Here is a 24,414-nt window from a genome sequence, read left to right as displayed (position 1 = left end):
CTAATTTTTGAAGAAATGTGATTTAAATTCTGCATAAAGATTATTTTAGTATGTTGTGCACTACTGAGTCCTAGTACTCAGCGATAGCTATTATTGCTGTCGCAGATATAGAGACTAGAAGAGCAGCAGAGTGAGCTGCTGAGAACGAAGGAGCTACGTGCTTTGAAGTTATCGAGTATATTTTATACCCTGACTGTAAAAATTCATTTTGATGTATGTAATGCACGTAAATGTATGGACATGTAAAATTGGTCTTGAGCAGCTTGTATAAAGTTTGTAATAAATTTTAGTTTGGATTTTCCTAATGTAAATTTTTAGTATGATGTATATAAATTGTTTTATCTTTAATGAAATATGAATGGAAATATTTTATTTTAAATTGAATGAAATTGATTGCTAATACTTTGATGATTGTTGATTTTTGAAACTTGAGAAATTAGTTTGAATTGTTGTGGAGATGTTGAAATTGTTGAGATAAATTATTAGAAGTGCTTTTTACAGGTATTTGAAGAACTGTTTTCTCAAAATACAGACGGCACTCTGCCGAAATTTTTATAAAATTTGCAAAAAAATAAAATGGGCCAAACATTTTAACTAGTTTCCAACTTTAATTAAATGTTTTAATATCTATTTAGAAATGCTCACCACTTATAAAAAGTAAGAAAATTATTTTAAAATTCCTTGTAGGGTACTTAATGAGTTATCGGTAGGTGAAGTTCGGTAGTTCATTAGGTATTCTACGGAATCATGTTATGCCTTACAGAGGGGTAAGGTGTGACATGTTTTAGTGGTATCAGAGCAAATTTTTTATTTGTGCCTTTCCTTGTTAAGTGCAACTGCTCAATGTCCATATTTGTTACATACAGTGCATTACATCATAAATATGAACTAACGGAGGGAAATCTCCATGTGTTATTTGTTCAGGAGATACCCTAACTTCAGACTGAAATGGAAGAAGGGGATCGCTCAGTCGAGCAATCTGTTGAAGCTGAGGCACAAGAGGAAGCCCCAGCTTTATAGAATGTCAGTGGATCGATAGCACCCACAAATGCATGATTTCTGCACAATTTGCACTGTGAGATGGTCGCGATGTTTCAACAAATGGCTGGGGGTATGCCTGCTCAAGCTCCACCCCAGACACCTATGGCACAACCACTGCCTCCAGCCAGACAGTATAATAAGTTATTGAAATATGGGGCTACATAATTTAAGGGTACAGTGGACCCTTTAGAGGCAGAGCAATGGCTTGAAAGGATGGATAGAGTATTTAAGAAGCTGCACTGCCAAGATGAATTGAAGTTTGAATATTTTGTGTCTCTACTGCAAGGGGATGCGTATGAATGGTGGAATACCATCCCCCACAGCTTAGCTGAACCACCAGTATTGATCTGGGATGACTTCATCAGAGAATTCAGATAAAAATACATCCCAGACGCATATGTGGATCAAAAGTTGCAAGAATTTCTGAGTCTAAAGCAAGGGAGTAAATCAATGGTAGAATATGAGAGGGAGCTCTCCCGCTTAAGCCATTATGCTAGGAGTCTCCTTTCTACCAGCAAGGAAAGGTGCAAGAGATTTGAGACTGGTTTGAAGCCCAGTTTGAGGATGCAAGTTATGGGATTCAGACACAGCAACTTCTCAGAGCTCATCTCTCAAGCACTTGAGCTAGAAAGGATTGAATCAGAAGCAACACCTATAAAAGAAAAATCAAAAAAAGTTGAGAAATCAGAGAAAGACAAGGAAGAAAAGTCAGTAGAGCCAAGTTCTGGTGGTACTTCTGGGAAGAGAAAGAAATTCGGTGGACCTAACAGAGGTCGAGGTGGAAGATTTGGAAAGGGCAGATTCTGCAGACAGACCCCTAGGTGCAGTCGTGATCGGCGAGGGTTCATATCCTGCCCGCCCCTGTGAGACTTGTGGCAAGATTCATGGGGGAGAATGCTATTGGGCCACTGGAGCCTGTTTTAACTATGGAGGCAAGGGCCATCTTGCTAAAGACTGCACTAGTGCTCCTAGATACGGTCTAGCTCCTACGACTGCAGAAGGATCTATTCAGAGTCCTGCTTCCAGAAGTTCACAACCTGTTGGCAGAGGAAGAGGCAGAGGTAGAGGCACTGCTTTTGGCAGTCAGGGTATGGTTGGTCGATCGGCTGAGAAGTGCTTGACCCGAGTTTACACGATGAGACAACGAGAAGAGGCTGAGACTTCTGATGTTGTAGCTAGTACATTCTCTATCTCTGATCAAGAAGTATTTGTGTTATTTGATCCGGGTTCAACCCACTCATATGTTAGTGCTAGCATAGTCAGTTCACTTGCTGTTCCATGTGTCCAAATGGGTTTTGAAGTGCTAGTAACTAGTCCGTTAGGATAAGAGGTTCGGGTCAACAGAATTTATAGAGATTGTCCTTTGGTGATCCAAGGACATGTTTTTCTGTCAAATTTGATTGAAATGCCCTTCAGAAATTATGATATCATTTTGGGCATGGATTGGTTAGCCAGGCATCATGCCATGATTGACTGTAGACAGAAGACAGTCACTTTTGGTCTCCCTTTGTACGGTAATGTGGTCATACATGGGGAGAGGCATTTACTGCCAGCAAACATCATTTCGGCTGCACTAGCCAGAAGGATGATCAGAAAGGGGTGTGAAGCATATTTGGCACATGTGATAGACACCCAAGTGGGGAGTCCAAAGATCAAGGACATCCCTACTGTATGTGACTTTCCGGATGTGTTTCCTGATGAATTGCCAGGATTACCTCCAGAAAGAGAGGTGCAGTTTGAGATTGATATTATGCCTGGTGTGGACCCAATCTCCATAACGCCATATAGAATGGCACCAGTAGAATTGAAAGAGTTGAAAGTACAGTTGCAAGAGTTGCTTGACAAGGGCTTTATTCGCCCCAGTGTGTCACCTTGGGGAGCGCCAGTGTTGTTTGTAAAGAAGAAGGATGGCACTCTCCGGTTATGCATTGACTATCGGCAGTTGAATAAGGTGACAATAAAGAACAGATACCCATTGCCCCGTATTGATGACTTATTTGATCAATTGAGGGGTGCAGCTGTGTTCTCCAAAATTAACCTGAGATCAGGTTATTATCAGCTGAAAGTACAAGAGCAGAGTATTTCTAAAACTGCCTTCAGAACCCGCTATGGCCATTATGAGTTCTTAGTTATGCCATCGGGTTAACTAATGCTCCGGCTGCTTTTATGGATCTGATGAACACTATCTTCAGACCATACCTTGACCAGTTTGTTGTGGTATTCATAGATGATATATTGGTCTATTCGAGGAGTGCAGAAGAGCATGATAGACATCTGTGGATTGTACTACAGACTTTGAGGGAGAAACAACTATATGCCAAATTGTCGAAATGTGAATTTTGGCTGAAGGAGATATTCTTGTTGGGGCACATAGTATCAGCAGAGGGTATTAAGGTAGATCCTAGCAAGATAGAAGCTGTCCTTAATTGGAGGCTACCCAGAAATATCACAGAGATTCGTAGTTTTCTAGGTTTAGCTAGATACTACAGTCGATTTGTGAAGGGATTCTCCATGTTGGCATCTCCATTGACCAAGCTGCTTAGAAAAGATGTGAAATTTCAGTGGACAGATAAACGCCAAAAGAGTTTTGATGAATTGAAGAAATGTTTGACTGAAGCTCCAATCCTGACTTTACCTACTCCGGGTAAAGAATACACAGTATATAGTGATGCTTCTCACAATGGGTTAGGCTGTGTATTGATGCAAGATCGAAATGTCATTGCCTATGCATCACGCCAGCTAAAATCGCATGAGAGGAATTATCCAACACATGATTTGGAGCTTGCAGCTATTGTGTTTGCTCTTAAGATCTGGAGGCACTATTTGTATGGGGAGAAATGCTACATCTACACAGATCATAAGAGTTTGAAGTATTTGGACACCCAGAAAGAGTTGAATTTGAGATAGAGGAGATGGTTAGAGTTAATAAAAGACTATGATTGTCTGATAGACTATCAGCCAGGGAAAGCTAATGTGGTGGCTGACGCCTTAAGTCGCAAGACAATGGCAAGTCTACGGGTTACTCCTTTGTCTATGGTACATGAGTTAAGATCATTACATGCCAACTTAGAGATTAATGATGACGGGCAGACAGCAGTTGCATGGCATGTACAGCTAGTGTTGATTGATCAGATCAGAATGGCTGCTCAGAATGACCAGAAGTATCAGAAATTATTAGAAGAAGTCCGACAGGGCAAGAAACCAGAATTCTCAACCAGAGATGATGGTCTACTGCTACACCAGGGCAGAATGTGTGTTCCTAATGATGTCGATTTGAGGCAAATCATTTTGAAGGAAGCACGTGAGTCTCCTTTTGCCATACACCCTGGTGGTACAAAAATGTATAGAGGGCTAAAGGAACATTACTGGTGGATGGGTATGAAAAGAGATGTGGCAGAGTTTGTTTCCAAATGCCTAACTTATCAGCAAGTAAAGGCAGAGCATCAAGTACCTGCTGGGTTGTTACATCTACTACCAGTACCGGAATGAAAATGGGAGAGAATAACGATGGATTTTGAGATGGGACTTCCGAGGACACAGAAGAGTCATGATGCAGTATGGGTCATTGTTGATTGATTGACCAAGTCTGCTCATTTTTTGCCAGTTCAAATGGACTACGGTTTAGAAAGATTGGCCAAGTTGTACATTGATGAAATTGTGAGACTACATGGACTGCCAGTATCCATCGTATCAGACAGAGATCCTAGGTTCACTTCTAGATTCTGGGGTAATCTTCAGAGAGCCCTAGGAACTAGATTGAACTTCAGTACTGCATTCCACCCACAAACAGATGGCCAGTCCGAGAGGGTAATTCAGATCTTGGAGGACATGCTACGGGCTTATGTGATTGAATTTGAGGGCAGTTGGGACACACACTTGCCTTTGATTGAGTTTGCTTACAATAATAGCTACCAATCAAGCATTGAGATGCCTCCATATGAAGCTTTGTATGGCAGAAAATGTAGAACCCCATTGTGTTGGGATGACGTGGGTGAAAGAAAGATGATTGGGCCAGAAATTGTTCAGCAAACTGAAGAGAAAATTAGATTGATCAGAGATCGACTTAAGACTACATCAGACCATTAGAAGTCCTACATTGATTTAAAGAGAAGGGATATTGAGTATGCAGTGGGTGAGAAAGTATTCCTCAAGGTTTCTCCTTGGAAGAGAATTATGAGATTTGGCAAAAAGGGGAAACTGAGTCCTCGTTTTATCTGGCCATATGAGGTTTTGGAAAGAGCGGGTCCTTTGGCATATCGTTTGGCGCTACCCCTAGAGTTGGAGAAGATACATAATGTCTTCCATATGTCTATGTTGAGGAGGTATTGATCAGACTCATCTCATGTACTACCAGTGGAAGAAATTGAAGTGAATCCAGACCTCACATACGAGGAAAAACCCATAGAGATTCTGGCTTATGAGGTGAAGCAGCTACGGAACAAGCAGATACCGTTAGTGAAGGTGTTGTCGAACCATCATTCGGGCCAAGAAACTACTTGGGAATGAGAGGAGGACATGAGGAGACAGCACCCACAGCTGTTCAGAGATTGATACCAGGTAAAATTTCGAGACGAAATTTATTTTAAGGGGGGGAGAATTGTAACACTCCTATTTGTATAGCCTGATATATTTTACTATTCTGGTGACCGGAGTCGGTCCGGATAATTAAGGGGATTAGAACCACACTTAAGACAACTAGATAAGCCATAAACACAAATAATTAGTAATTGCCAATTAGTTAAGTATAAATAAGAAAAACAGAACATAAAAAGTTAAACGAGCTGAGAGTCACAGCGATGGGTGACCTTCTCGGGAAGGACTGCGAAGTCAATTTAAACTCAAATTTCGAACCATAAAATGTGACGCTGCGGTCCTTAGGACTATTACGAACACAGTGGAAAAGAGAAAATCACGAAAAAGAATTGTTAAGCCAGTCAAATAATTAGGTCAGGGATCCGAAAGAAATATTGAACTATTTGCCAACCGGGTGGAACTGGCGAGGGGCAATTTGGTCAATTGACCCCGAGAGCTGACTCCTGACCTAACTGCCAAATAAAATCGGAAAAAAGAAAATTTCGGAATTGGGAATCAAATTAAAGAACTAATAAAAAAAAAGGAAAGAAAAGAAAAAGGTTATTACATCATGGATGACATCAATTATGATGTCATAATTGATTTTATTTTTACCTACAAATTTTGACTAAGATAAACTCTATTAGTTAAGACAAAATAACATAAAAAAAAAAAAAGAAAACTCTCATCTTCTTCCCTCACCCAACTAGCCGAACCCTCTCTCCCTCTCATCTCCATGATTGTCCACCATTAAAGAGTTATTCAAACTTGAATAACTTGATGTTCTTTCACAAAATCTAACCCTAAACCCTAAAAAGCTTCTCAAGAACCCTAGACAAGAAGTATAGAAGAAAGAAGGAGGAAGAAAGATAGAAAATTGAAGTTTTGGGAATCCAAAGCAAAGGTTAGAGTTTTAACTCTCTATTTCCTAGATTTAATTCATGTGTAGATAGTGAAATAGCTTATAAATTATGAGAAAATTGAAACAAATTAAAAGTGTGGACTATAAGTGAATTTCGGCTAGCATGTGTGGGGATATGATTTGCATGGTTTGATTGAATTAGAGGGGAATATGAACATCAAATAGTTGAATGATTATGGTTATATGCTTTGAATTAGCTAAATGCAATGAATTGGTGAACTAGGGTTTTGGACACTTAGGGTTTAGGAGTAAAAAATGTGAGAAATTGTGAAATGATGTGTTTGACCTAGTTTGAGGTGAGAAATGGTCAATTGTGACTAAATGAAGTGTGTTGGAAGTGTTGGAATTGAGTTTAAATTCGGATTGAATGTGGTCATGCTGCAGCCAGCAGGACCAAGGTCCCTTTGAGGGACCAAACCTGAAAATTTACAAGTCCAATTGGTATGAGACCAATTGGGAATGAAAATAGACACAAAATGACACAATTTTCATTTAGGAATCATGCCCAAAAAGTGACCAAAACCTAGTGAACAAATTGACCAAATCCGAATTTTCTCAGTCTGACCTGTACAAAAATGACCAAATGAACAGTGTTTGTTCATTTGGCCATAACTTGAGCTAGGCAGGTCTAAATGACCTGAAATTTTACCAGTAGACAGTTGAGATATAGACCTAAAACTTTCATGAAGAACACAAACCCAAATTATGCCATTAACCAAGTCATTTGGCTACCCAAATTTGGTAACCTAAAACTGCCAGAACCAGAATTTGCCCAGAAATCTGGGTTGAGTCTAATTCGGCAGCCATGATTCAAATGGCTATAACTTGAGCTACAAAACTCCAATTGGAGTGATCCAAAAAGGAGAATAAAGTTAAGACAACAGGGAACATTTTCTATGAAGATAGTTTTGCCAAACCCCGAAACACAAAATTTAAAGCATGTCAAGTTTAGCACATTAGAGCTAGGTAAAAGTGAATTTAAATTTATTTTTAGATTTATGCTAAGTTATGATACTGAAACACTGTGAAACTGTGTGTTTCAGTGGAAAAGAACACCGGGAAAGAACCCGAGGAATCGAGTCAAGGCCAAGAGGCGACTCACTTAAGGTTTGTGCATAACGAATAATTTTTGTAAATTATCTTCTGCATATTGTTTTGAATAATTTGAAATATTTAATTGTGACATTATTATGATGAAGTATTTATGATGCTTTTGATTTAAATTATTGGAAGTTATTTGTGTATATTTGAGATGACATAAATGTTTAGTAAATTGTTAAGAGAAGTTTTGAAACCACAGTATCATGACCATATATTTGAACACCTCACTAGCATGACTAGTGGGGGTAATTAGTTTCGAATTTTGATTCCTTCTCTGGCTGAAGTATTGAGGTGTGCGCCAGTAGAAGAGGAAATTGAATGGATATCTATATATTTGAGCTAGCTAGCATTGTGATGTGACTTCTCCTTAGCCTCTGGCTATTGAGATTATATTTGTTTCGAATGGCATGATATAACTGTGGGTTTTATGAAATTAGTTTTGACACTTCGAAATGAACTTGTTTGGATTAAAATCTCATAATTCATGTTTTGTATTTAATTCTCATGTTCAGTCTAATTTTTGAAGAAATGTGATTTAAATTCTGCATAAAGATTATTTTAGTATGTTGTGCACCACTGAGTCCTAGTGCTCGTGATAGTATTATTCTTTATCCTGAGATATAGAGACTAGAAGAGCAGCAGAGTGAGCTGCTGAGGACAAAGGAGCTACCTGCTTTGAAGTTATCGGGTATATTTTATACCCTGACTGTAAAAATTCATTTTGATGTATGTAATGCACGTAAATGTATGGACATGTAAAATTGGTCTTGAGCAGCTTGTATAAAGTTTGTAATAAATTTTAGTTTGGATTTTCCTAATGTAAATTTTTAGTATGATGTATATAAATTGTTTTATCATTAATGAAATATGAATGGAAATATTTTATTTTAAATTGAATGAAATTAATTGCTAGTACTTTGATGATTGTTGAATTTTGAAACTTGAGAAATTGGTTGGGATTATTGTGGAGATGTTGAAATTGTTAAGATAAATTATTAGAAGTGCTTTTTACAGGTATTTAAAGAACTGTTTTCTCAAAATACCGATGGCACTCTGTCGAAATTTTTATAAAATTTGCGAAAAAATAAAATGGGCCAAACATTTTAACTAGTTTCCAACTTTAATTAAATGTTTTAATATCTATTTAGAAATGCTCACCACTTATAAAAAGTAAGAAATTTATTTTAAAATCCCTTGTAGGTGAAGTTTGGTAGTTCATTAGGTATTCTACAGGATCATGTTATGCCTTACAGAGGGGTAAGGTGTGATAGGATGTCTGAGGGACAGAATATTATGGATCATGTCCATAAGATGATTTGGCTTATTGAGCAGCTGGAACATCTTGACTTTAACATAGATTTCCAATTGCAGACGGATTTGATCCTTCAGTCCCTACCTGAGTCATTTGCGAATTTTGTGACAAATTTCCATATAACTAAGTAGGAATACACCTTAGCTGGTTTACTTAACATGCTGGTTATTGCCCAAAAGAATATGTCGGGCAATAAAGAAAAAGAGATAGCTTTGATTGCATCTTCTTCTGTTGGAAAGTCCAACAAGAAGAAGGGCAATAAGAAAAAGAAACCTCAAATTCCTAGTCCTTCCAAGAAGATAGCTAAACAGAAGGGGAAGACCAAAGCTGATGGAGGCAAAGGAAAGTGTTTCCACTGCCAAAAAGATGGGCACTGGAAAACAAACTGCCCAGAGTATCTTGCTTCTCTGAAAGACAAGAAGGATACACCTTCAGAAGGTATGTCTATATCTTGTTATTTAGATGTTGATGATGCTCATAGTTCATCTATAGCTTGGGTTTTAGACACTGTGCCAGTTCTCACATTTCTTATGATATGCAGGAACTACCAAATAGTAGCAGCTTGCGTTCTCGAGATGTTAGACTCCGGATTGGCGATGGCTCAACTGTTGAAGCTTTAGCCATAGGATCTAAATCTTTTTACATGTCTGGACATGTTTTGTGTTTGAATAATATCTTATATGTACCTGATGCTTTTAAGAACATCATTTTTATATCTAGTTTGACTAGAAATGGCTATGAATTTCAGTTCACAGATGATGTTTGCAATATTTATTTTGGAAATAAATATGTTGGCTCGGGTTATATGCATGATGGTCTTTATTATTTGGATAATAATGATAAACACAAAATGAATGCAAGCAATCTAAAAGAATGCAATGCCATGGTGAAAATCAACTCAAGTTCAAAATTTATTTAGCACTTAAGATTAGGTCATGTTGCAGAAGATAGGATTGCAAAACTGGAGAAAATAAGGATTCTATCCTCATTGGATTCTGAACCTACTCCAACTTGAGAATCCTGCCTTCAGGGCAAAATAACTAGATCACCCTTTGTTGGACAAGGGCTAAGAGCTGAAAATATTTTGGAGCTAATACATAGTGATGTATGTGGTTCATTTAAAGAAATGGCTAAAGGCAATTTTCATTACTTTATTACCTTTACTGATGATAAATCAAGGTTTGGATATTTGCATTTGATGAAATACAAACATGAATCATTTGAAAAATTCAAAGAATTTAAATCTGAAGTAGAAAATCAAACAGGAAAAAGTATTAAAGCTCTTCGATCAGATCGTGGAGGTGAATACTTGAGTACTGAATTTGATGAATACTTGAAATAGCATGGCATTGTTTCTCAGCTGACTCCTCCAGGAACACCACAGCTGAATGGTATATCTGAAAGGAGAAATCGCACCCTATTAGATATGGTACGTAGTATGATAAGCTATACTGATATGCCAATCTCCTTTTGGAGATTTGCATTAGAATCAACTTTGCATATTCTGAATAGGATTCCATCAAAATCAGTATCTTCCACACCTTATGAGATATGGCATGGAAGAAAACCAAGTCTTGAGCATGTTAAGATTTGGGATTGTCCAGCTTATATCAAATAGCTGAACACTGATAAATTGGAAATCAGATCAGAAAAGGGTCGATTTGTTGGATATCCAAAAGAGAGTTTTGGATATTATTTTTATTTGCCTACATCATAAAAGGTTGTGGTAAGACCACATTTATTGAACAACAGTTTGTTCAAGAAGGAGGCAAAGGAAGGCAAATAGAGTTAGAATTGGAGAATTCTGACCAACTAACAGATTAGATGGATATAGATCTATCTAGTCAATATATACCTATTGATGAAACATCTACAGCTGTTCCTCGCAAATCAACCAAGATATCTCACCCACCAGTGAGATATGATTTTCTTCATAAAGAAGAACAAGAGTTGTTTACTCATGAAGAAGTAGATCATGAAGATGATCCACTTACCTATGAAGAAGCTTTATCAGATATAGACTCTTCAAAATGGATTGATGCTATGAAATCCGAGATTGATTCCATGTATAAGAATCAAGTTTGGGATCTTGTTGACCCACCGAAGGTATTGTACCTATAGGGAACAAATGGGTTTTCAAGAAGAAAATTAGTTCTGATGGAAAGGTAGAGACCTATAAAGCAAGGCTAGTAGCAAAAGGGTTTCGCCAAAGGCAAGGAATCGACTATGAGGAGACTTTCTCACCTGTTGCCATGCTTAAATCAATTAGGATTCTATTAGCAATAGCTGCACACTATGATTATGAGATTTGGCAGATGGATGTCAAAACAGCTTTTCTCAATAGATACATTGAAGAAAACATTTGCATGGAACAACCTAGGGGTTTTGAATCCCAAGATGGTTCCAAAGTATGCAAGCTAAAGCGATCCATTTATGGGTTGAAACAAGCTTCGAGGAGTTGGAACATTCATTTTGATGAAGCCATTAAGTCATTTGGTTTTATAAAAAATGAGGATGAGCCATGTGTATAAAAGAAGGTTAGTGATAGTGCTGTCACTTTCCTTATCTTATATGTGGATGACATTTTGTTGATGGGTAATGACACAGGTATGTTGATAGCTGTAAAGGTATGGTTGTCAAATACATTCTTTATGAAAGACTTAGGAGAGGTAACCTATATTCTTGGGATTCGCATCTATAGAGATAGAGCAAAAAGAATAATTGGTTTATCCCAAAGTCTATACTTGGAAAAGGTGTTAAAGAGGTTTAACATGCTTGATTCCAAGAGAGGATTGTTACCAGTGAGACATGGTATCCATGTAACACCCTAGGCAAATCCCACATCGACAAAACACGGGAGAGATGCTGGGTTCATAAGTTGATAGTTCGTAACCCCTATTGACGCGTTTTAAAACCGTGAGGGCTTCGGCTCAGAGCGGACAATATCACTAGTGGGCCGGGCCATTACATTTGTGGTATCAGAGCCAGGTTTCGATACCAAATGTAACAGCCCGATCCTTCTCCAGTTAGTATTGTCCGCTTTGGCCCATGGGCCTCACGGATTTATCCCTTGGGAGGTTTCATTCCCAAAAGCGCGCTGACCAGGTGAGGAAGACTCCCACATCGGAAACGGGAAGAAAAGATTTGGGCCATATATGTGGGAATCTTCCTCACCTGGTCAGCGCGCTTTTGGGAATGAAACCTCCCAAGGGATAAATCCGTGAGGCCCATGGGCCAAAGCGGACAATACTAACTGGAGAAGGATCGGGCTGTTACAATCCACCTTTCTAAAGAGATGTCTCCAAAGACACCTGAAGAAAGAGATAAAATGACCAGGATTCCATATGCTTTGGCTATTGAAAGTTTGATGTATGCAATGTTGTGTACTAGGCCGGATATCGCATATGTTGTTAGTTTGACTAGCAGGTTTTAATCCAATCCAGGTTTGGAATAGTGGATAGCTGTCAAGAATATCCTTAAGTACTTGAGAAGAACTAAGGATTTATTTTTGATATATGGAGGTAGTGACTTACAATTGGATGGTTATATTGATTCTGATTTCCAATCAGATATCGATGATAGAAAGTCTACCTCTGGGTATGTGTTCATTTGTAATGGAGGTGGAGTCAGTTGGAAGAGTTTCAAACAGAGTACGACTGCAGATTCCACTTCAGAGGCTGAGTATATTGCTGCATCAGATGCTGCAAAGGAAGCTATTTGGATAAAGAAGTTCGTAACAGAACTTGCAGTAGTTCCTTTCATTGAGTCAGCAGTTCCACTCTACTGTGACAACAATGGAGCAGTCATACAGGCTAAGGAACCCTGGTCTCACTAGAAATCCAAACACATAAAAAGGCGCTACCACATTATCAGAGAGATAGTTGGTTGAGGCGATGTAGCATGCAGAAAATAGCATCAGCTGAAAATCCAGTTGATCCATTCACTAAGCCTATGTCACAAGCTCAGTTAGACCGACATCTTGAGAAGATGGGTCTAAGGTGTTGTAATGAATGGCTCTAGTGCTAGTGGGAGATTGTTAGTAGTATGCCCTAGAGCATATCATTTAGTATGTATCTTGTACGTGTTTTATTAATAAAAAGGCAATTTCACTTTTCCGTTTACATAATATATTTATGTGTAATAGAAAAGATCCATTGATAATTTGTTAGAAATTATATTCTTAAGTTGTTAAGAATGCGAGTGACAGTATTTCTAGCACAAAGTATCATAAATTGGTTCACAATCGATGATACTTCACACAGGACATGACTTATCCAGAAAGATTGTATTCATGTTTGTTCCCAAGGTATTTATATGAGATATAAATAAGATGGAATGGTGAGTCTCATGCCATATAACAAACATGATAGACACTTATACATTATAAGTAGGCCGAACCAGTGACACTTATGACAAGCACGTGGAGTTTACTCTTGTCAATGCATTGTCATAAATCATATCAGTGCATATAATCTTTAGACCTGAGATAACACAGTTATCTTATATATAGGTGGTTTGAGTTTGATACTGCTTTCATAATTATACTGTGTATGGGTATATGGGCATGTGTTGGCTCCTACTAGTTAAATGTGGAGGTAGGTGTTGATCAAGATGGAATCTGTTACCCTAAGTAAATAGGGATAAAATCCTATGTTTATTTAATTGTTCTTGATGTTTCAAGTTTACGGCCAGAATGAGATTTAATCAGAAAAGAGTTTCTGATGAGAAAATCTTTTTAATCAAGAATTAGAATTAAAAGAGAACATAATATTCATAGCAAATGGGGTTTGACATAAACCATGACTCCAGCTCGAATTGGGATTTTGTAACAGAGAGATTCTAATGCATGGTAACATATGATTAAATGTTCATTTAAGGTATTCCTTATTACTAATTGGGTGACCATGGCATACTATGTTAGGTGTTAACCACGGTCTATGAGGTGCCTAAAATGATTTAGAGAAATGATTTATGATAAGAAAGAGTTCTGATGATATTAAGAGTTAATATCATATCTCATTGCCAATTAGTGATGAGCCTAGTGAGTCACACACATACACAAGTAATCACCAAGTTAAATGTGATTTAATTAATTAGTTAAAGACTTTAATTGATTAATTAAATAGGTTTGATTTGTAATTAGATTGCAAAGTCCTTAGCATGGCTTGAAACCAAATTTAGGTTATTGGATGTATAGTATAAGTTAAATTTATATTTAAAGTGTTTAAATATGAATTTAATTATGAGAAATTAATTAATAGAGATTAATTAATTAATTTATATTTGATATAAATTGATTAGAAGAGGAGAAATAATTATTTTGGGTTGAGAACTCAAAATTACAGCACAAGGGTAATTTGGTCATTTCACAGGGTGACATGTGGCACCATGAGATGGTGACACATGGCATCATGGTTTGTCATTTGTCTTCCTATCATGCATGATGATCAAAGTCAAGATTAAACCTAGCTTTGACACTTGGCTTTATGTGATTAGGTCAATTAAAATTAATATGCAATCAGAAGATGACATGTGGCAAGGGTTTTAAGTGATGACCTAATTATATAATGTGATGTTATGAAAGAATAAAACACATTCTAATTTTTTCTCAAAGGTGCCGCCACCCATGAAGCTCCTCTCCTCTCTTCTTCTTCTTCTCTCATCAATTCAAAGAGAATTGCCCATATTCTCTTGAATTAAAATTGCTAGAAATTATTTCTAGTGTCCTATATACATCTACAACATCTCTAAAGGCAAATCCCTAATTTCTAATTAGTTGGCAAGGCTTGAGAAGCTATTCAAAGGGTTGCCATTGGTGATCTTGGTGTGGACAAACTAGAGGGACAATATTTGGGGTCCTAGGTGCTTCCCAAAGGTACCAATCACATCTACAGTGCATCAAAAGGTTAGTGCACATATTCTTGTATTAATCTAGGGTTCTAATGAATTAATTTGTTAATTCTAAAATCTAAAATGACAAATATAGATTCTAATACATATTAAAAGGGTTTTAATATGCAATTGAACATTGAAATCAATTAGATACATAATGAATCTTGTATGATGTATGAGACCCTAGAAGAAAATTTTTGAATTCAATGTTCTAATCTAACCATTTACATGCTTTTGCTTCTTCATATTAGTTATTTTATTAGCTAAATGACAAAGGGAAAACTTCTGTCACTCAATGATATGATATTATTAGCTAATTTTAGCTTGCTATATAATTCATTTGGATTTGAATTTTTATTTAAAACAATTTATTATATTCTTAATTTTTTTTAAAATTTATTAAAATCTTTAAATTTTAATTTTATAAAAATTGCATATTTCCCTAAACAGTACTAGATTTTTTAAAATTTTCATAAAGTTAACTTTTTTTTATAAGCTCATAAAGTTAACTTAAAAATTATAAAAAAATTAATTAAAAAACAAATATTCAATACAAATTAAAAAAAAATTATTCAAAATATCATAATCTCTGGTAAATATCTTATAGCATAGCACGGTACATTGTTAGTACCAGAAATTATTAAGACTATATTTGTTTCAAGGAAAATATTTTTTTTGTATTTTTTAGTATTTAGAATACTTAAAAAAATGAGTTAATGGATAATATTTTTATAATCAAAAGAAAAAATAAGTCATTTTAAGAAAAATGACTTTCTCTTTTCAAAAGAGAAAGTCATTTACTATTTTTTAGAATTTGATAATCTTATTAAAATGTGGAAACACTTATATATATATATATATATATATATATATATATATATATATATATATATAACATAAATATAAAATAATTCTTAATAAATCATAATAAATATAAAATTATAATAAATAAATCATAATAAATCATAAACATAATGTGAATCATAAATATAAAATTTAACTATCACTCTAATAATAGAATTTCAATAAATAAATTTTCACAGATTTAGAAAGTGTATTTGATGTGGAGTTTAATTGATTGGTAATAATTGAGAGAAACCCTTTAATTCAATAAATTGACTTCTCTTTCTTAACCATTCTTAATTCACACACAAAATTTTATTAAGATGATCTTAATATGAAAGAGAATATGAATGATTTTATGATCAAAAAGAGAATCAGCTTATATATATATATATATATATATATGGTACATCCATCGATTAATCATTGTACAATTAGAATTAATATTTATTTTACTTAAATTAAATATCAATTAATATTGAGTCATATTAAAGAAATTGATTTTAATTTATTTAATTTTTTAAAATAATGGGTAAAATCTTACAATAAATACTAGGGGAGAGCAGTTTTCAGTTTAAACCGAAAAATCAAACTGAACAGATTCAATTCGGTTCAATCGGTTCGGTTTTAAAATTCAATCAGTTCTATTCGATTTATAATTTTGATAATTTCAGTTAATCGGTTTGGTTCAGTTATTTTCATAAAAAATTAAAAAAAATCGAACCGAACCGAAATTATTAATATATATAGGAAATAAAAAAAAATCGAACCAAACTGAATAGAACCGAATCGAACCAAACCAAAATCAAAGAAAACTGAACCGAACCTTAAGATTTTTGAGTTTTGATTTCTAATTTTTTTTTTTGTTTTTATGTTTTATTATTTATATTTAATGTTAAAAATATAAAATTTTATAAATTTCGGTTTGATCGGTTTAAAATCGAACCGAACAGATATTTATCAATTCGATTCAGTTCGATTTTTTCTTATTAATCGGTTTGGTTCGGTTTTTAAAATTTTTAATTTTCGATTTTTTATTTTATCGGTTCGGTTCGGTTCGAAACCGAACCAATCGTTTGCACACCCCTAATAAATACATATAATTAATTCAATATTACAATTAAATAATAAAAATTATTTTTTATATATAAATTATTTTTTCTTAAACAAATGAAATTTATATACTATCTCTTATATTCATTGTAAAATTTATTTTTTATATTATAAAAAAACTCACATTTTGTAAAACAGAGAACATTGTTATCGTGTGCTAAAAATAGAGTATTATATGTATATATATATATATAGCAGCTTGTACAAAAGGACAAATTAAGAAGCAGCATTTTATTGGCGGTAGGTAGCCCTGAAGCTTTGACTCAAGGCAAGCAACCAAACTTTGACTTCTTTGTGTATACCTCCAATGATTATTTCATTATTTAATTTATTCAGACTTAGTAGCCGTTGTTGTTTATGCTAAAAAAATTGATTTTATATGGAAGAGATGGAAGAGATTGAAGAAATCCACCCCCAGAAAAAGATTAATTTGGAATCTCGTGTCAATCCCCAAAAACAAATCAAATCAAGTGCAAACCAAATTGTTTAACCACAATTAATTTTTAATTTTGGGCTAATTAATTAATTAATTTTAAGATTAAAATTAATTAAAACACATAAAAGCCCATGAATAGCGATCTATATTTATAACCCATTTTTCCATAAAATCCAAGATCCATGACCCATTTTAATTTAAGTGGAAATCAAGCAAAATAAAGATACTTGAGCCAAAAGCAGGTTCTGAATGTTTCAAGAAGCGGTAAGATCTTCAAGCGCAATCATTCATTTTTCTCAGAGCAACCTTTAATTTTTCAAGAACAACCATTTAATTTTCCTGCACATAAGCACTTAATTATATATTATTTAAATTTATCCTATTAAATTTCTATTAGATTGAGCACCCACAAATCTCAATCCATTGCCATCTCAATTCACAATCCATTCACAAGTGAGAAAAAGATTGTAAAACTTTTTAACTCGCTGGATAGATCATTGTGAACTATCACGAGTTTTTATCATTATTAATACTTTTATTCATCATTTATCACATTTTTTAAACTATTAATTAATGGCTAATTAATAAAAATAAGTAGAGAAATAAAAGTGTCCGATGGAACTAAAATTTAGAAATATTTTATTTTACTTTTAAAAATATAAAATTTAAATAATAATTATAATAATATACATAACTAAAAAAGTAATTTACCTAATTAAATATTAAGAACATGGAAGTTCCCCACCTAACACATCAACCCATTATGCAAATGTGGATCAGAAAATAATATAGTAATCACTCATTAATTAAAGGATTTAAATTAATTAAAGTATAATATAAAAGGACATACACAGAGTTTGATTCTTATCGACGAGGTGGGCAGCCAACAACCCCCCTCTCCTCACTTTATTTTTTCTTGATGTGCCCATCTCCAACTGGAAATTGCTCTACCAACCACGTTCTTCTTCTTTGTTTATCTATTTATCTATCTATCATGAAATTGTCTCTTGTCTTTCACCTTCATTTATCCTCATAAATATTTGATAAATAGAATGTTTAAAGGTTATTATTAGATTAAAGAGAACGCTCAAACTTAGGTGAATTTATAAACCGTTAAATTAAAATTTTTACATATAAATTCATGTAATATATATATATATATTTTAATTAATTATATATATAGATAAAAATATCTAATCTAACGATTATTAAACTCATTTTTATATAAGTTTTAATTTATATAAGATGCACAAATTAGAATTTTGTTACATTTTTCTGTTAAATATCTCTTTATTGAATAATTTTTTTGAGAATATTCATAAATTATAAATAAATCATAATTTAAATCATTATACTATATAAAATAAAAAAATTTTATATAATTTTTTTTAAATTATATTTAAAGAATTCTATTAATTATTTATTAAAAATATTCTCATAAATAAAATAATTTTTAAAATTATAGAGATGATAATATAAAAATTTAATAAAAACATATTATTTATCAATACAATATTATCTAATTAACTAACTTTCAGTATTTTATATTTAACTATTGTAGTTATAAAAATATTTAATATTTTGTAAAATATATAATAATTTTAAATTTAAAATAAATTTCAAAAAATTAAAATTTTTATATAAAGGAATTAACTAACGATTAATTTAAATGATAATGATTAACTTATTAATAAAATTAAATATTAAAAATTAAATTATTTTTCATAAAAGTTATAAAGATACAAATGTATTTTGTACATATTTGAGGGATTAATTTGTAATTTACCAATATATGTAATATGAAAGAAATTAGTATGTAATAAAACGTAAAATTACGTCACGTCGTCACCAAACCTACCGCGCAACGGCGTACAGCAAGGGGACCAATAACCTTGCAAAATTGAAAATTCCAACAATCGTGCAGTGGTTAGTGGGCTCCACATACCAAAACTATTCCCAGACCTTACCAACCCCCGACCGGTTGGCAGCCGGTCCAACAACCCTCTACTCCGGTTCGAACCGGTCTCTCATCTCTAATATATACTAGTCCCGTTTCCCATTTCAAATTCAGGTCTGCCTAACCATCATCTGTTTAACTCCAATCATACAAAGAAGAAAAGAAAAGGAAACCCACGTCAATGGCTTCCAACAATGAACAGCAAAATCAGGCAGGCAGGCACCAAGAAGTTGGCCACAAGAGTCTTCTCCAGAGTGATGAACTTTACCAGGTGAGCCTTCAATTTCAAATCCTGGTGTTTTTTCTTGTTCATCTTTCTTCTTCTAATCTTTTCTCTTTGGGTTTTTCAGTACATACTTGAGACTAGTGTGTACCCAACAGAGCCTGAACCCATGAAGGAGCTCAGGGAGTTAACTGCCAAGCATCCCTGGTTTGTTTTTTTCTTGACCCAGATTCTCAATATTTATTGAAATCATGAAAATTTTCTGGCTTTTTTTTGGTTGGTAATTAAATTTGATGTGTTAATGAATATAGGAACATCATGACTTCATCAGCTGATGAAGGGCAGTTCTTGAACATGCTTTTGAAGCTTATGAATGCCAAGAACACAATGGAAATTGGTGTCTACACTGGATATTCTCTCTTGGCAACTGCTCTTGCTCTTCCTGATGATGGAAAGGTAATTTGTAGAATCAAATCTCACAAACCCGTTTGCAGATCAAATCTCACAAACTCTGAAGGAATTCACTCATTGATTTAGTTTATTTATATATGTGTGTTGTTTTGATTGTTGCAGATCTTGGCCATGGACATAAACAGGGAAAACTATGAGCTGGGTCTGCCTGTTATCCAGAAAGCTGGTGTGGCACACAAGATTGATTTCAAAGAAGGCCCTGCTTTGCCTGTTCTTGACCAAATGATTGCAGAAGTAGGAATTTTCTGCTTTTTACACAGTCAATATATATATATATATAGAAAATATGATGCATTTATGCTCACTCACATGCAATGAATAAAATTAAAGTAATACTTTTGTGTTGTGAACCACAGGGGAAGTATCATGGAACTTTTGACTTCATCTTTGTGGACGCTGATAAAGACAATTACCTAAACTACCACGAGAGGTTGATTGAATTAGTGAAAGTTGGAGGAGTGATCGGGTACGACAACACCCTATGGAACGGGTCTGTAGTGGCCCCACCTGATGCACCCTTAAGGAAGTATGTCAGGTACTACAGAGACTTTGTGATGAAGCTCAACAAGGCCCTACCAGCCGATCCCAGGATTGAGATTTGCATGCTTCCGGTAGGTGATGGGATCACTCTCTGCCGTCGGATCAAGTGAGATGATTTATTTGATGTTGACCGTTGATCGGCAAAGCACAAAACGAGTGATATGTATTAACTTTTTTTTTTTTGGGTACTTTTTCTATTTTATTCTTCAATATTTGCACCAAAATGAATGGCGGATGATTTGAGAAATTTATTATTCAATGCAATCCAAATTTTACGCAACTTATTAGCTTTATATATTTATATTTGAATTCAAAATTTTACATTAGAAAAAACAATAAGCTCAGCTAAAAAAGGAGTTAAATAAATCTAAAATTAAGCTATGGATAAAATAAAATTAAACTTTTTATTTATTTATTTATTTTTTGGATAAGATTGAACTTTTTTTAAGTAAGAACAAATAAATCCCATTTAATAAAATATTATTTTTATAATAATAAATATTATTTTTTAAATTTTTAAATGAAAAAATTTAATTATACATAAAATACGATTGGTGGTTGAAGTGAGTGGAGTAGAGCAATCTATAAAACGTCGATGATCTTGTGTCCATTGAAGAATTTGTCACATTAATTGTTTTAGTTATGGATGGTCTATTTTCTAAACTTGCAAGAAAAATACGTTTACATTGACTTTTAAAAATAAAATGAAGAAGAATCAACTACACTAAATATAATTTTACTATTACTTTGCTTGAAAAGTAAATTACATATCGTGAAAATAAATTAGAACTGTATGTCTTAAAAATGAAAATAACTAAATAGAACTGATTTGAAATTGAAATATTGCGCTTGAAATTGAAATTGAAATTGAAATATAATGCATGCATTGAGACTAAAAGATACATGCTTGAAATTGAAATTTAGACAATGTAATTGAAATGTAAATGAAATTGAAAATTTTAGTTGATTAGTATTGTTGAGTTAATTTGTTGGGTGTTGAGTACTCGTGAAAAATACCATCTTGAATTTAAACGTGATTAATATTCTCAATACATAAATTCGTCTCAAATTCAATTAAAATTTATTCTCAACTATTTAAACTTGTGTCAATTTTAATTATTATTAATTGAAAAATATTTGAATTCGTTCAATTTTAAATATTTTAATTAATAATCTAAGTAAAAAATTTTTTATTAATAATTTATATTTAAAATTTAATAATTCTATAAAATATTTAAATTCTATTTATTCAAAATATTGTAAAATATATAAAAATTTATAAATATTATTATAAAAAATATATATTTTATTTTTAATTAATTATTTATATAACCATTCGAGTAACAAATCTTTGCCTATTTCATTATCAGTTGAAATACTACCACTTGGAAAAGAATCCATTTCAATTTGTATAGTGAAAGCGGTCTAATCCACAATTTCATATAGAGATAGATCTTTACTTATACCGCCCAATCGAGGAAGTTTTAAGAATATGACATCTCGTGATTCAAATTCAATTATTGTACTATTATCTTGTTCACTTATAAATACATATGTCATTTTGACTATTTTGAGTATCTTATAAAGATACATTTTCTTCCTCTTGAACCTAATTTTCTAGATTTATGAGAAGGATTATGAACAAAAAAATCACACCCCTAAGATTTCAAAAAACTCTTTAAGTCAGGTTTTCTAGTAGCCCATACTCATAAGGAGTTATAGTGACATTAAAGGTACTTGATTAAGAAAAAAAGTGGCAATAAGCAATATATTACCCCAATAGTTAATAGACAAATTAAGAGTCTCTTACTCTTTTAGTACAAATGATATTTTCTTATTAACATGTACATATAAATTAATATAAGATAATATGCAATAAATCCTAAATTCATGTACATAAATATCCTATACAATAATTAATTATGCTAACACTTATTTCACATTAGACTTAGAATTGAAAGTTCACTAAGTTCTCAATCATCTTCTAAAATTTTAATGCACAATAAAATTAACATAATTAATTATGTAAGGAACTATAATATTAAATTACTCAAATTAAAGATTAAATGATAATAGATTTAATATCTAATATTGAAGTATTTAATAAGACACACATACATATATATGTGTCTTACATGCATCGTTATTTACAAATAAATAACTTTGTGAAGACAACCACAAAAAATATATATTTATAATACCATAGGTAAAATAAAACAATAAAAATTTTATGTTCATATCATATATAATCATATCAAATAAATAATTTTATTCAATATCTAATCCAATTAGAAATATAAAATTCTAAAACAAATTTAGAATCTAAAATTAATTTTCAATGAAGTCAATTAAAAATAATTTTAATTGAATTTATCAAAATATTAATTTTAGTTTGCCCCAAATAATTTTATAAAACTCCTTTTCTAAATTATAAATAAATTAAACACTTTTAATTCTATTTTTAATCATATTAGGAATATTGATTCTAAAAATTGTTTTTAATTGAAATCATCAAATTAATTAATTTAATATGCCTTATTGTTTGCTATCTTAATCTTAGAAAACAATTTTTCTAAAATTCAATATTGAATTAAACAACTTAATTCAAATAATTATTTTTTTAATTGCCCTCAATTAATTTTAGAAATTAATTTCTAAAATTAAAATTGAATTAAACAATTTAATTCAATAAATTCTTTGTTCAATTTTCCCTTTACTTAATTCTAGAAACTAATTTCCAGAATTAATATTGAATTAAACAGTTTTAATTCATGTCCTAATTAAACTAAAATAAAATTGCAATTTTATTTGTTCTAAAATCAAAATAAATTTAATTTAAACAAAATGAAAAATTTTTAATTTTCAATTTCATATCAAATGAAGACCAAGGGCATCACTCGAACAAGCAAAAATTGCGGCAAAGTTGTGATTTTTAGGCAAAACATGGGCACAATTCATGGTGGCACTTTTTGTAAATATTGTCAAAATAATAACCCTTTTTCAACCAAGAAAATGGTGGCAAGTTGGTAATTATTGCCAAAGAAAAACATGTGCAATCATGTCAATGTGTGGGACCCTCAAACCTGGTTTAGCATCGTCTTCTCATATCACTACCATGATATTTAGATACTACCACGATATTTGGATATTAACACCATAAAGGCGGAGAAAGGAGTTGTCACTCAGGTAATAACTGGAACAAATTTATGAGAAGGGATGTGGGTGCCAACTTATTGCTTGCAAAGGTCCACTATCTTTCTTTTACCATGAGCCCAATGACCTAGATTCGGGATAGTTGGTATGAGAGAGGGACCTGGACTTATCTTAGAATAAGCGTCAGCCTCTACTAATAATTCCTAAAGTCTGTCTTATTATTTCTTTTATTAAATTCTCTAATCATATATTTATGCAAGCCTAAGACTACACACACATTTAAATTCAACCATTCAAAATAACAAGTACATGCATATAGAAATTCCTATAATGTGATGTTTCTAAGTTAAAAAAATTATCTTATTTATCATCTTACCTTCTATGTATATTTTACTAAGTTAATTGCATGCTGCTAATTCATTTTACAAGTTATACATAGCATATAGAAGAAAAAGTCATAGGCATTTTCAATCTAAAGTGCAAAAATAAGAGGAAGATGAGGGTCCCTATCATGTCAATGTTTCTAGGTTAGAATCCAAAATAATTCTTTCTAGCACTTCAAAAATGATGAAAATATTCCTAAAGGTCCTTTACATCATCCTTATATTAATTAATCTCATTTTACTTAATTTTTCTAAGTCAAAAATATTTTACAAACTAAATAGCTAGCTTAAGCAAGGCACAAACTACACAACTTGAGTTAGGGACTATCTTTGCGAATTTTGTTACTTGGAATGTGTCTGGAACGTTTGAAACTCTGGGAATGACTCTAAACATAAGCAACTTCTGGGACAGCCAACTGAGTGCTCAAACCAGCCCAAAAACTCGATTTCGATTA

The 24,414-nt window shown here is 32.9% G+C and overlaps 1 protein-coding gene across 1 annotated transcript; it reads left to right on the top strand.

Annotated features, from left to right (window-relative positions):
• The first annotated feature begins 19,242 nt into the window (after positions 1 to 19,242).
• LOC110641698 (caffeoyl-CoA O-methyltransferase) lies at positions 19,243 to 20,703 on the top strand. The gene is made up of 5 exons (XM_021793519.2): positions 19,243 to 19,460; positions 19,540 to 19,619; positions 19,724 to 19,868; positions 19,986 to 20,117; positions 20,240 to 20,703. The coding sequence occupies exons 1-5, from the start codon at positions 19,371 to 19,373 to the stop codon at positions 20,531 to 20,533; spliced, it is 741 nt and encodes a 246-aa protein (XP_021649211.2). The 5' UTR covers positions 19,243 to 19,370; the 3' UTR covers positions 20,534 to 20,703.
• Positions 20,704 to 24,414: the final 3,711 nt, after the last annotated feature.

The sequence above is a fragment of the Hevea brasiliensis genome, chromosome 14 (assembly GCF_030052815.1).
Source record: "Hevea brasiliensis isolate MT/VB/25A 57/8 chromosome 14, ASM3005281v1, whole genome shotgun sequence".
Taxonomy (NCBI): Eukaryota; Viridiplantae; Streptophyta; class Magnoliopsida; order Malpighiales; family Euphorbiaceae; genus Hevea; species Hevea brasiliensis.
The sequence above is the reverse complement of the archived record's forward strand: the minus strand, read 5'-3'. Positions and strand labels throughout refer to the sequence as shown.

What these genes read in the sequence shown, in the direction of transcription:
- LOC110641698 (XM_021793519.2), top strand. Translation starts at nt 19,371, where the DNA reads ATGGCTTCCAACAATGAACAGCAAAATCAGGCAGGCAGGCACCAAGAA. An exon ending in AGAGTGATGAACTTTACCAG is followed by an intron (nt 19,461 to 19,539) that starts GTGAGCCTTCAA and finishes TGGGTTTTTCAG; the next exon opens with TACATACTTGAGACTAGTGT. An exon ending in CTCTTCCTGATGATGGAAAG is followed by an intron (nt 19,869 to 19,985) that starts GTAATTTGTAGA and finishes TGATTGTTGCAG; the next exon opens with ATCTTGGCCATGGACATAAA.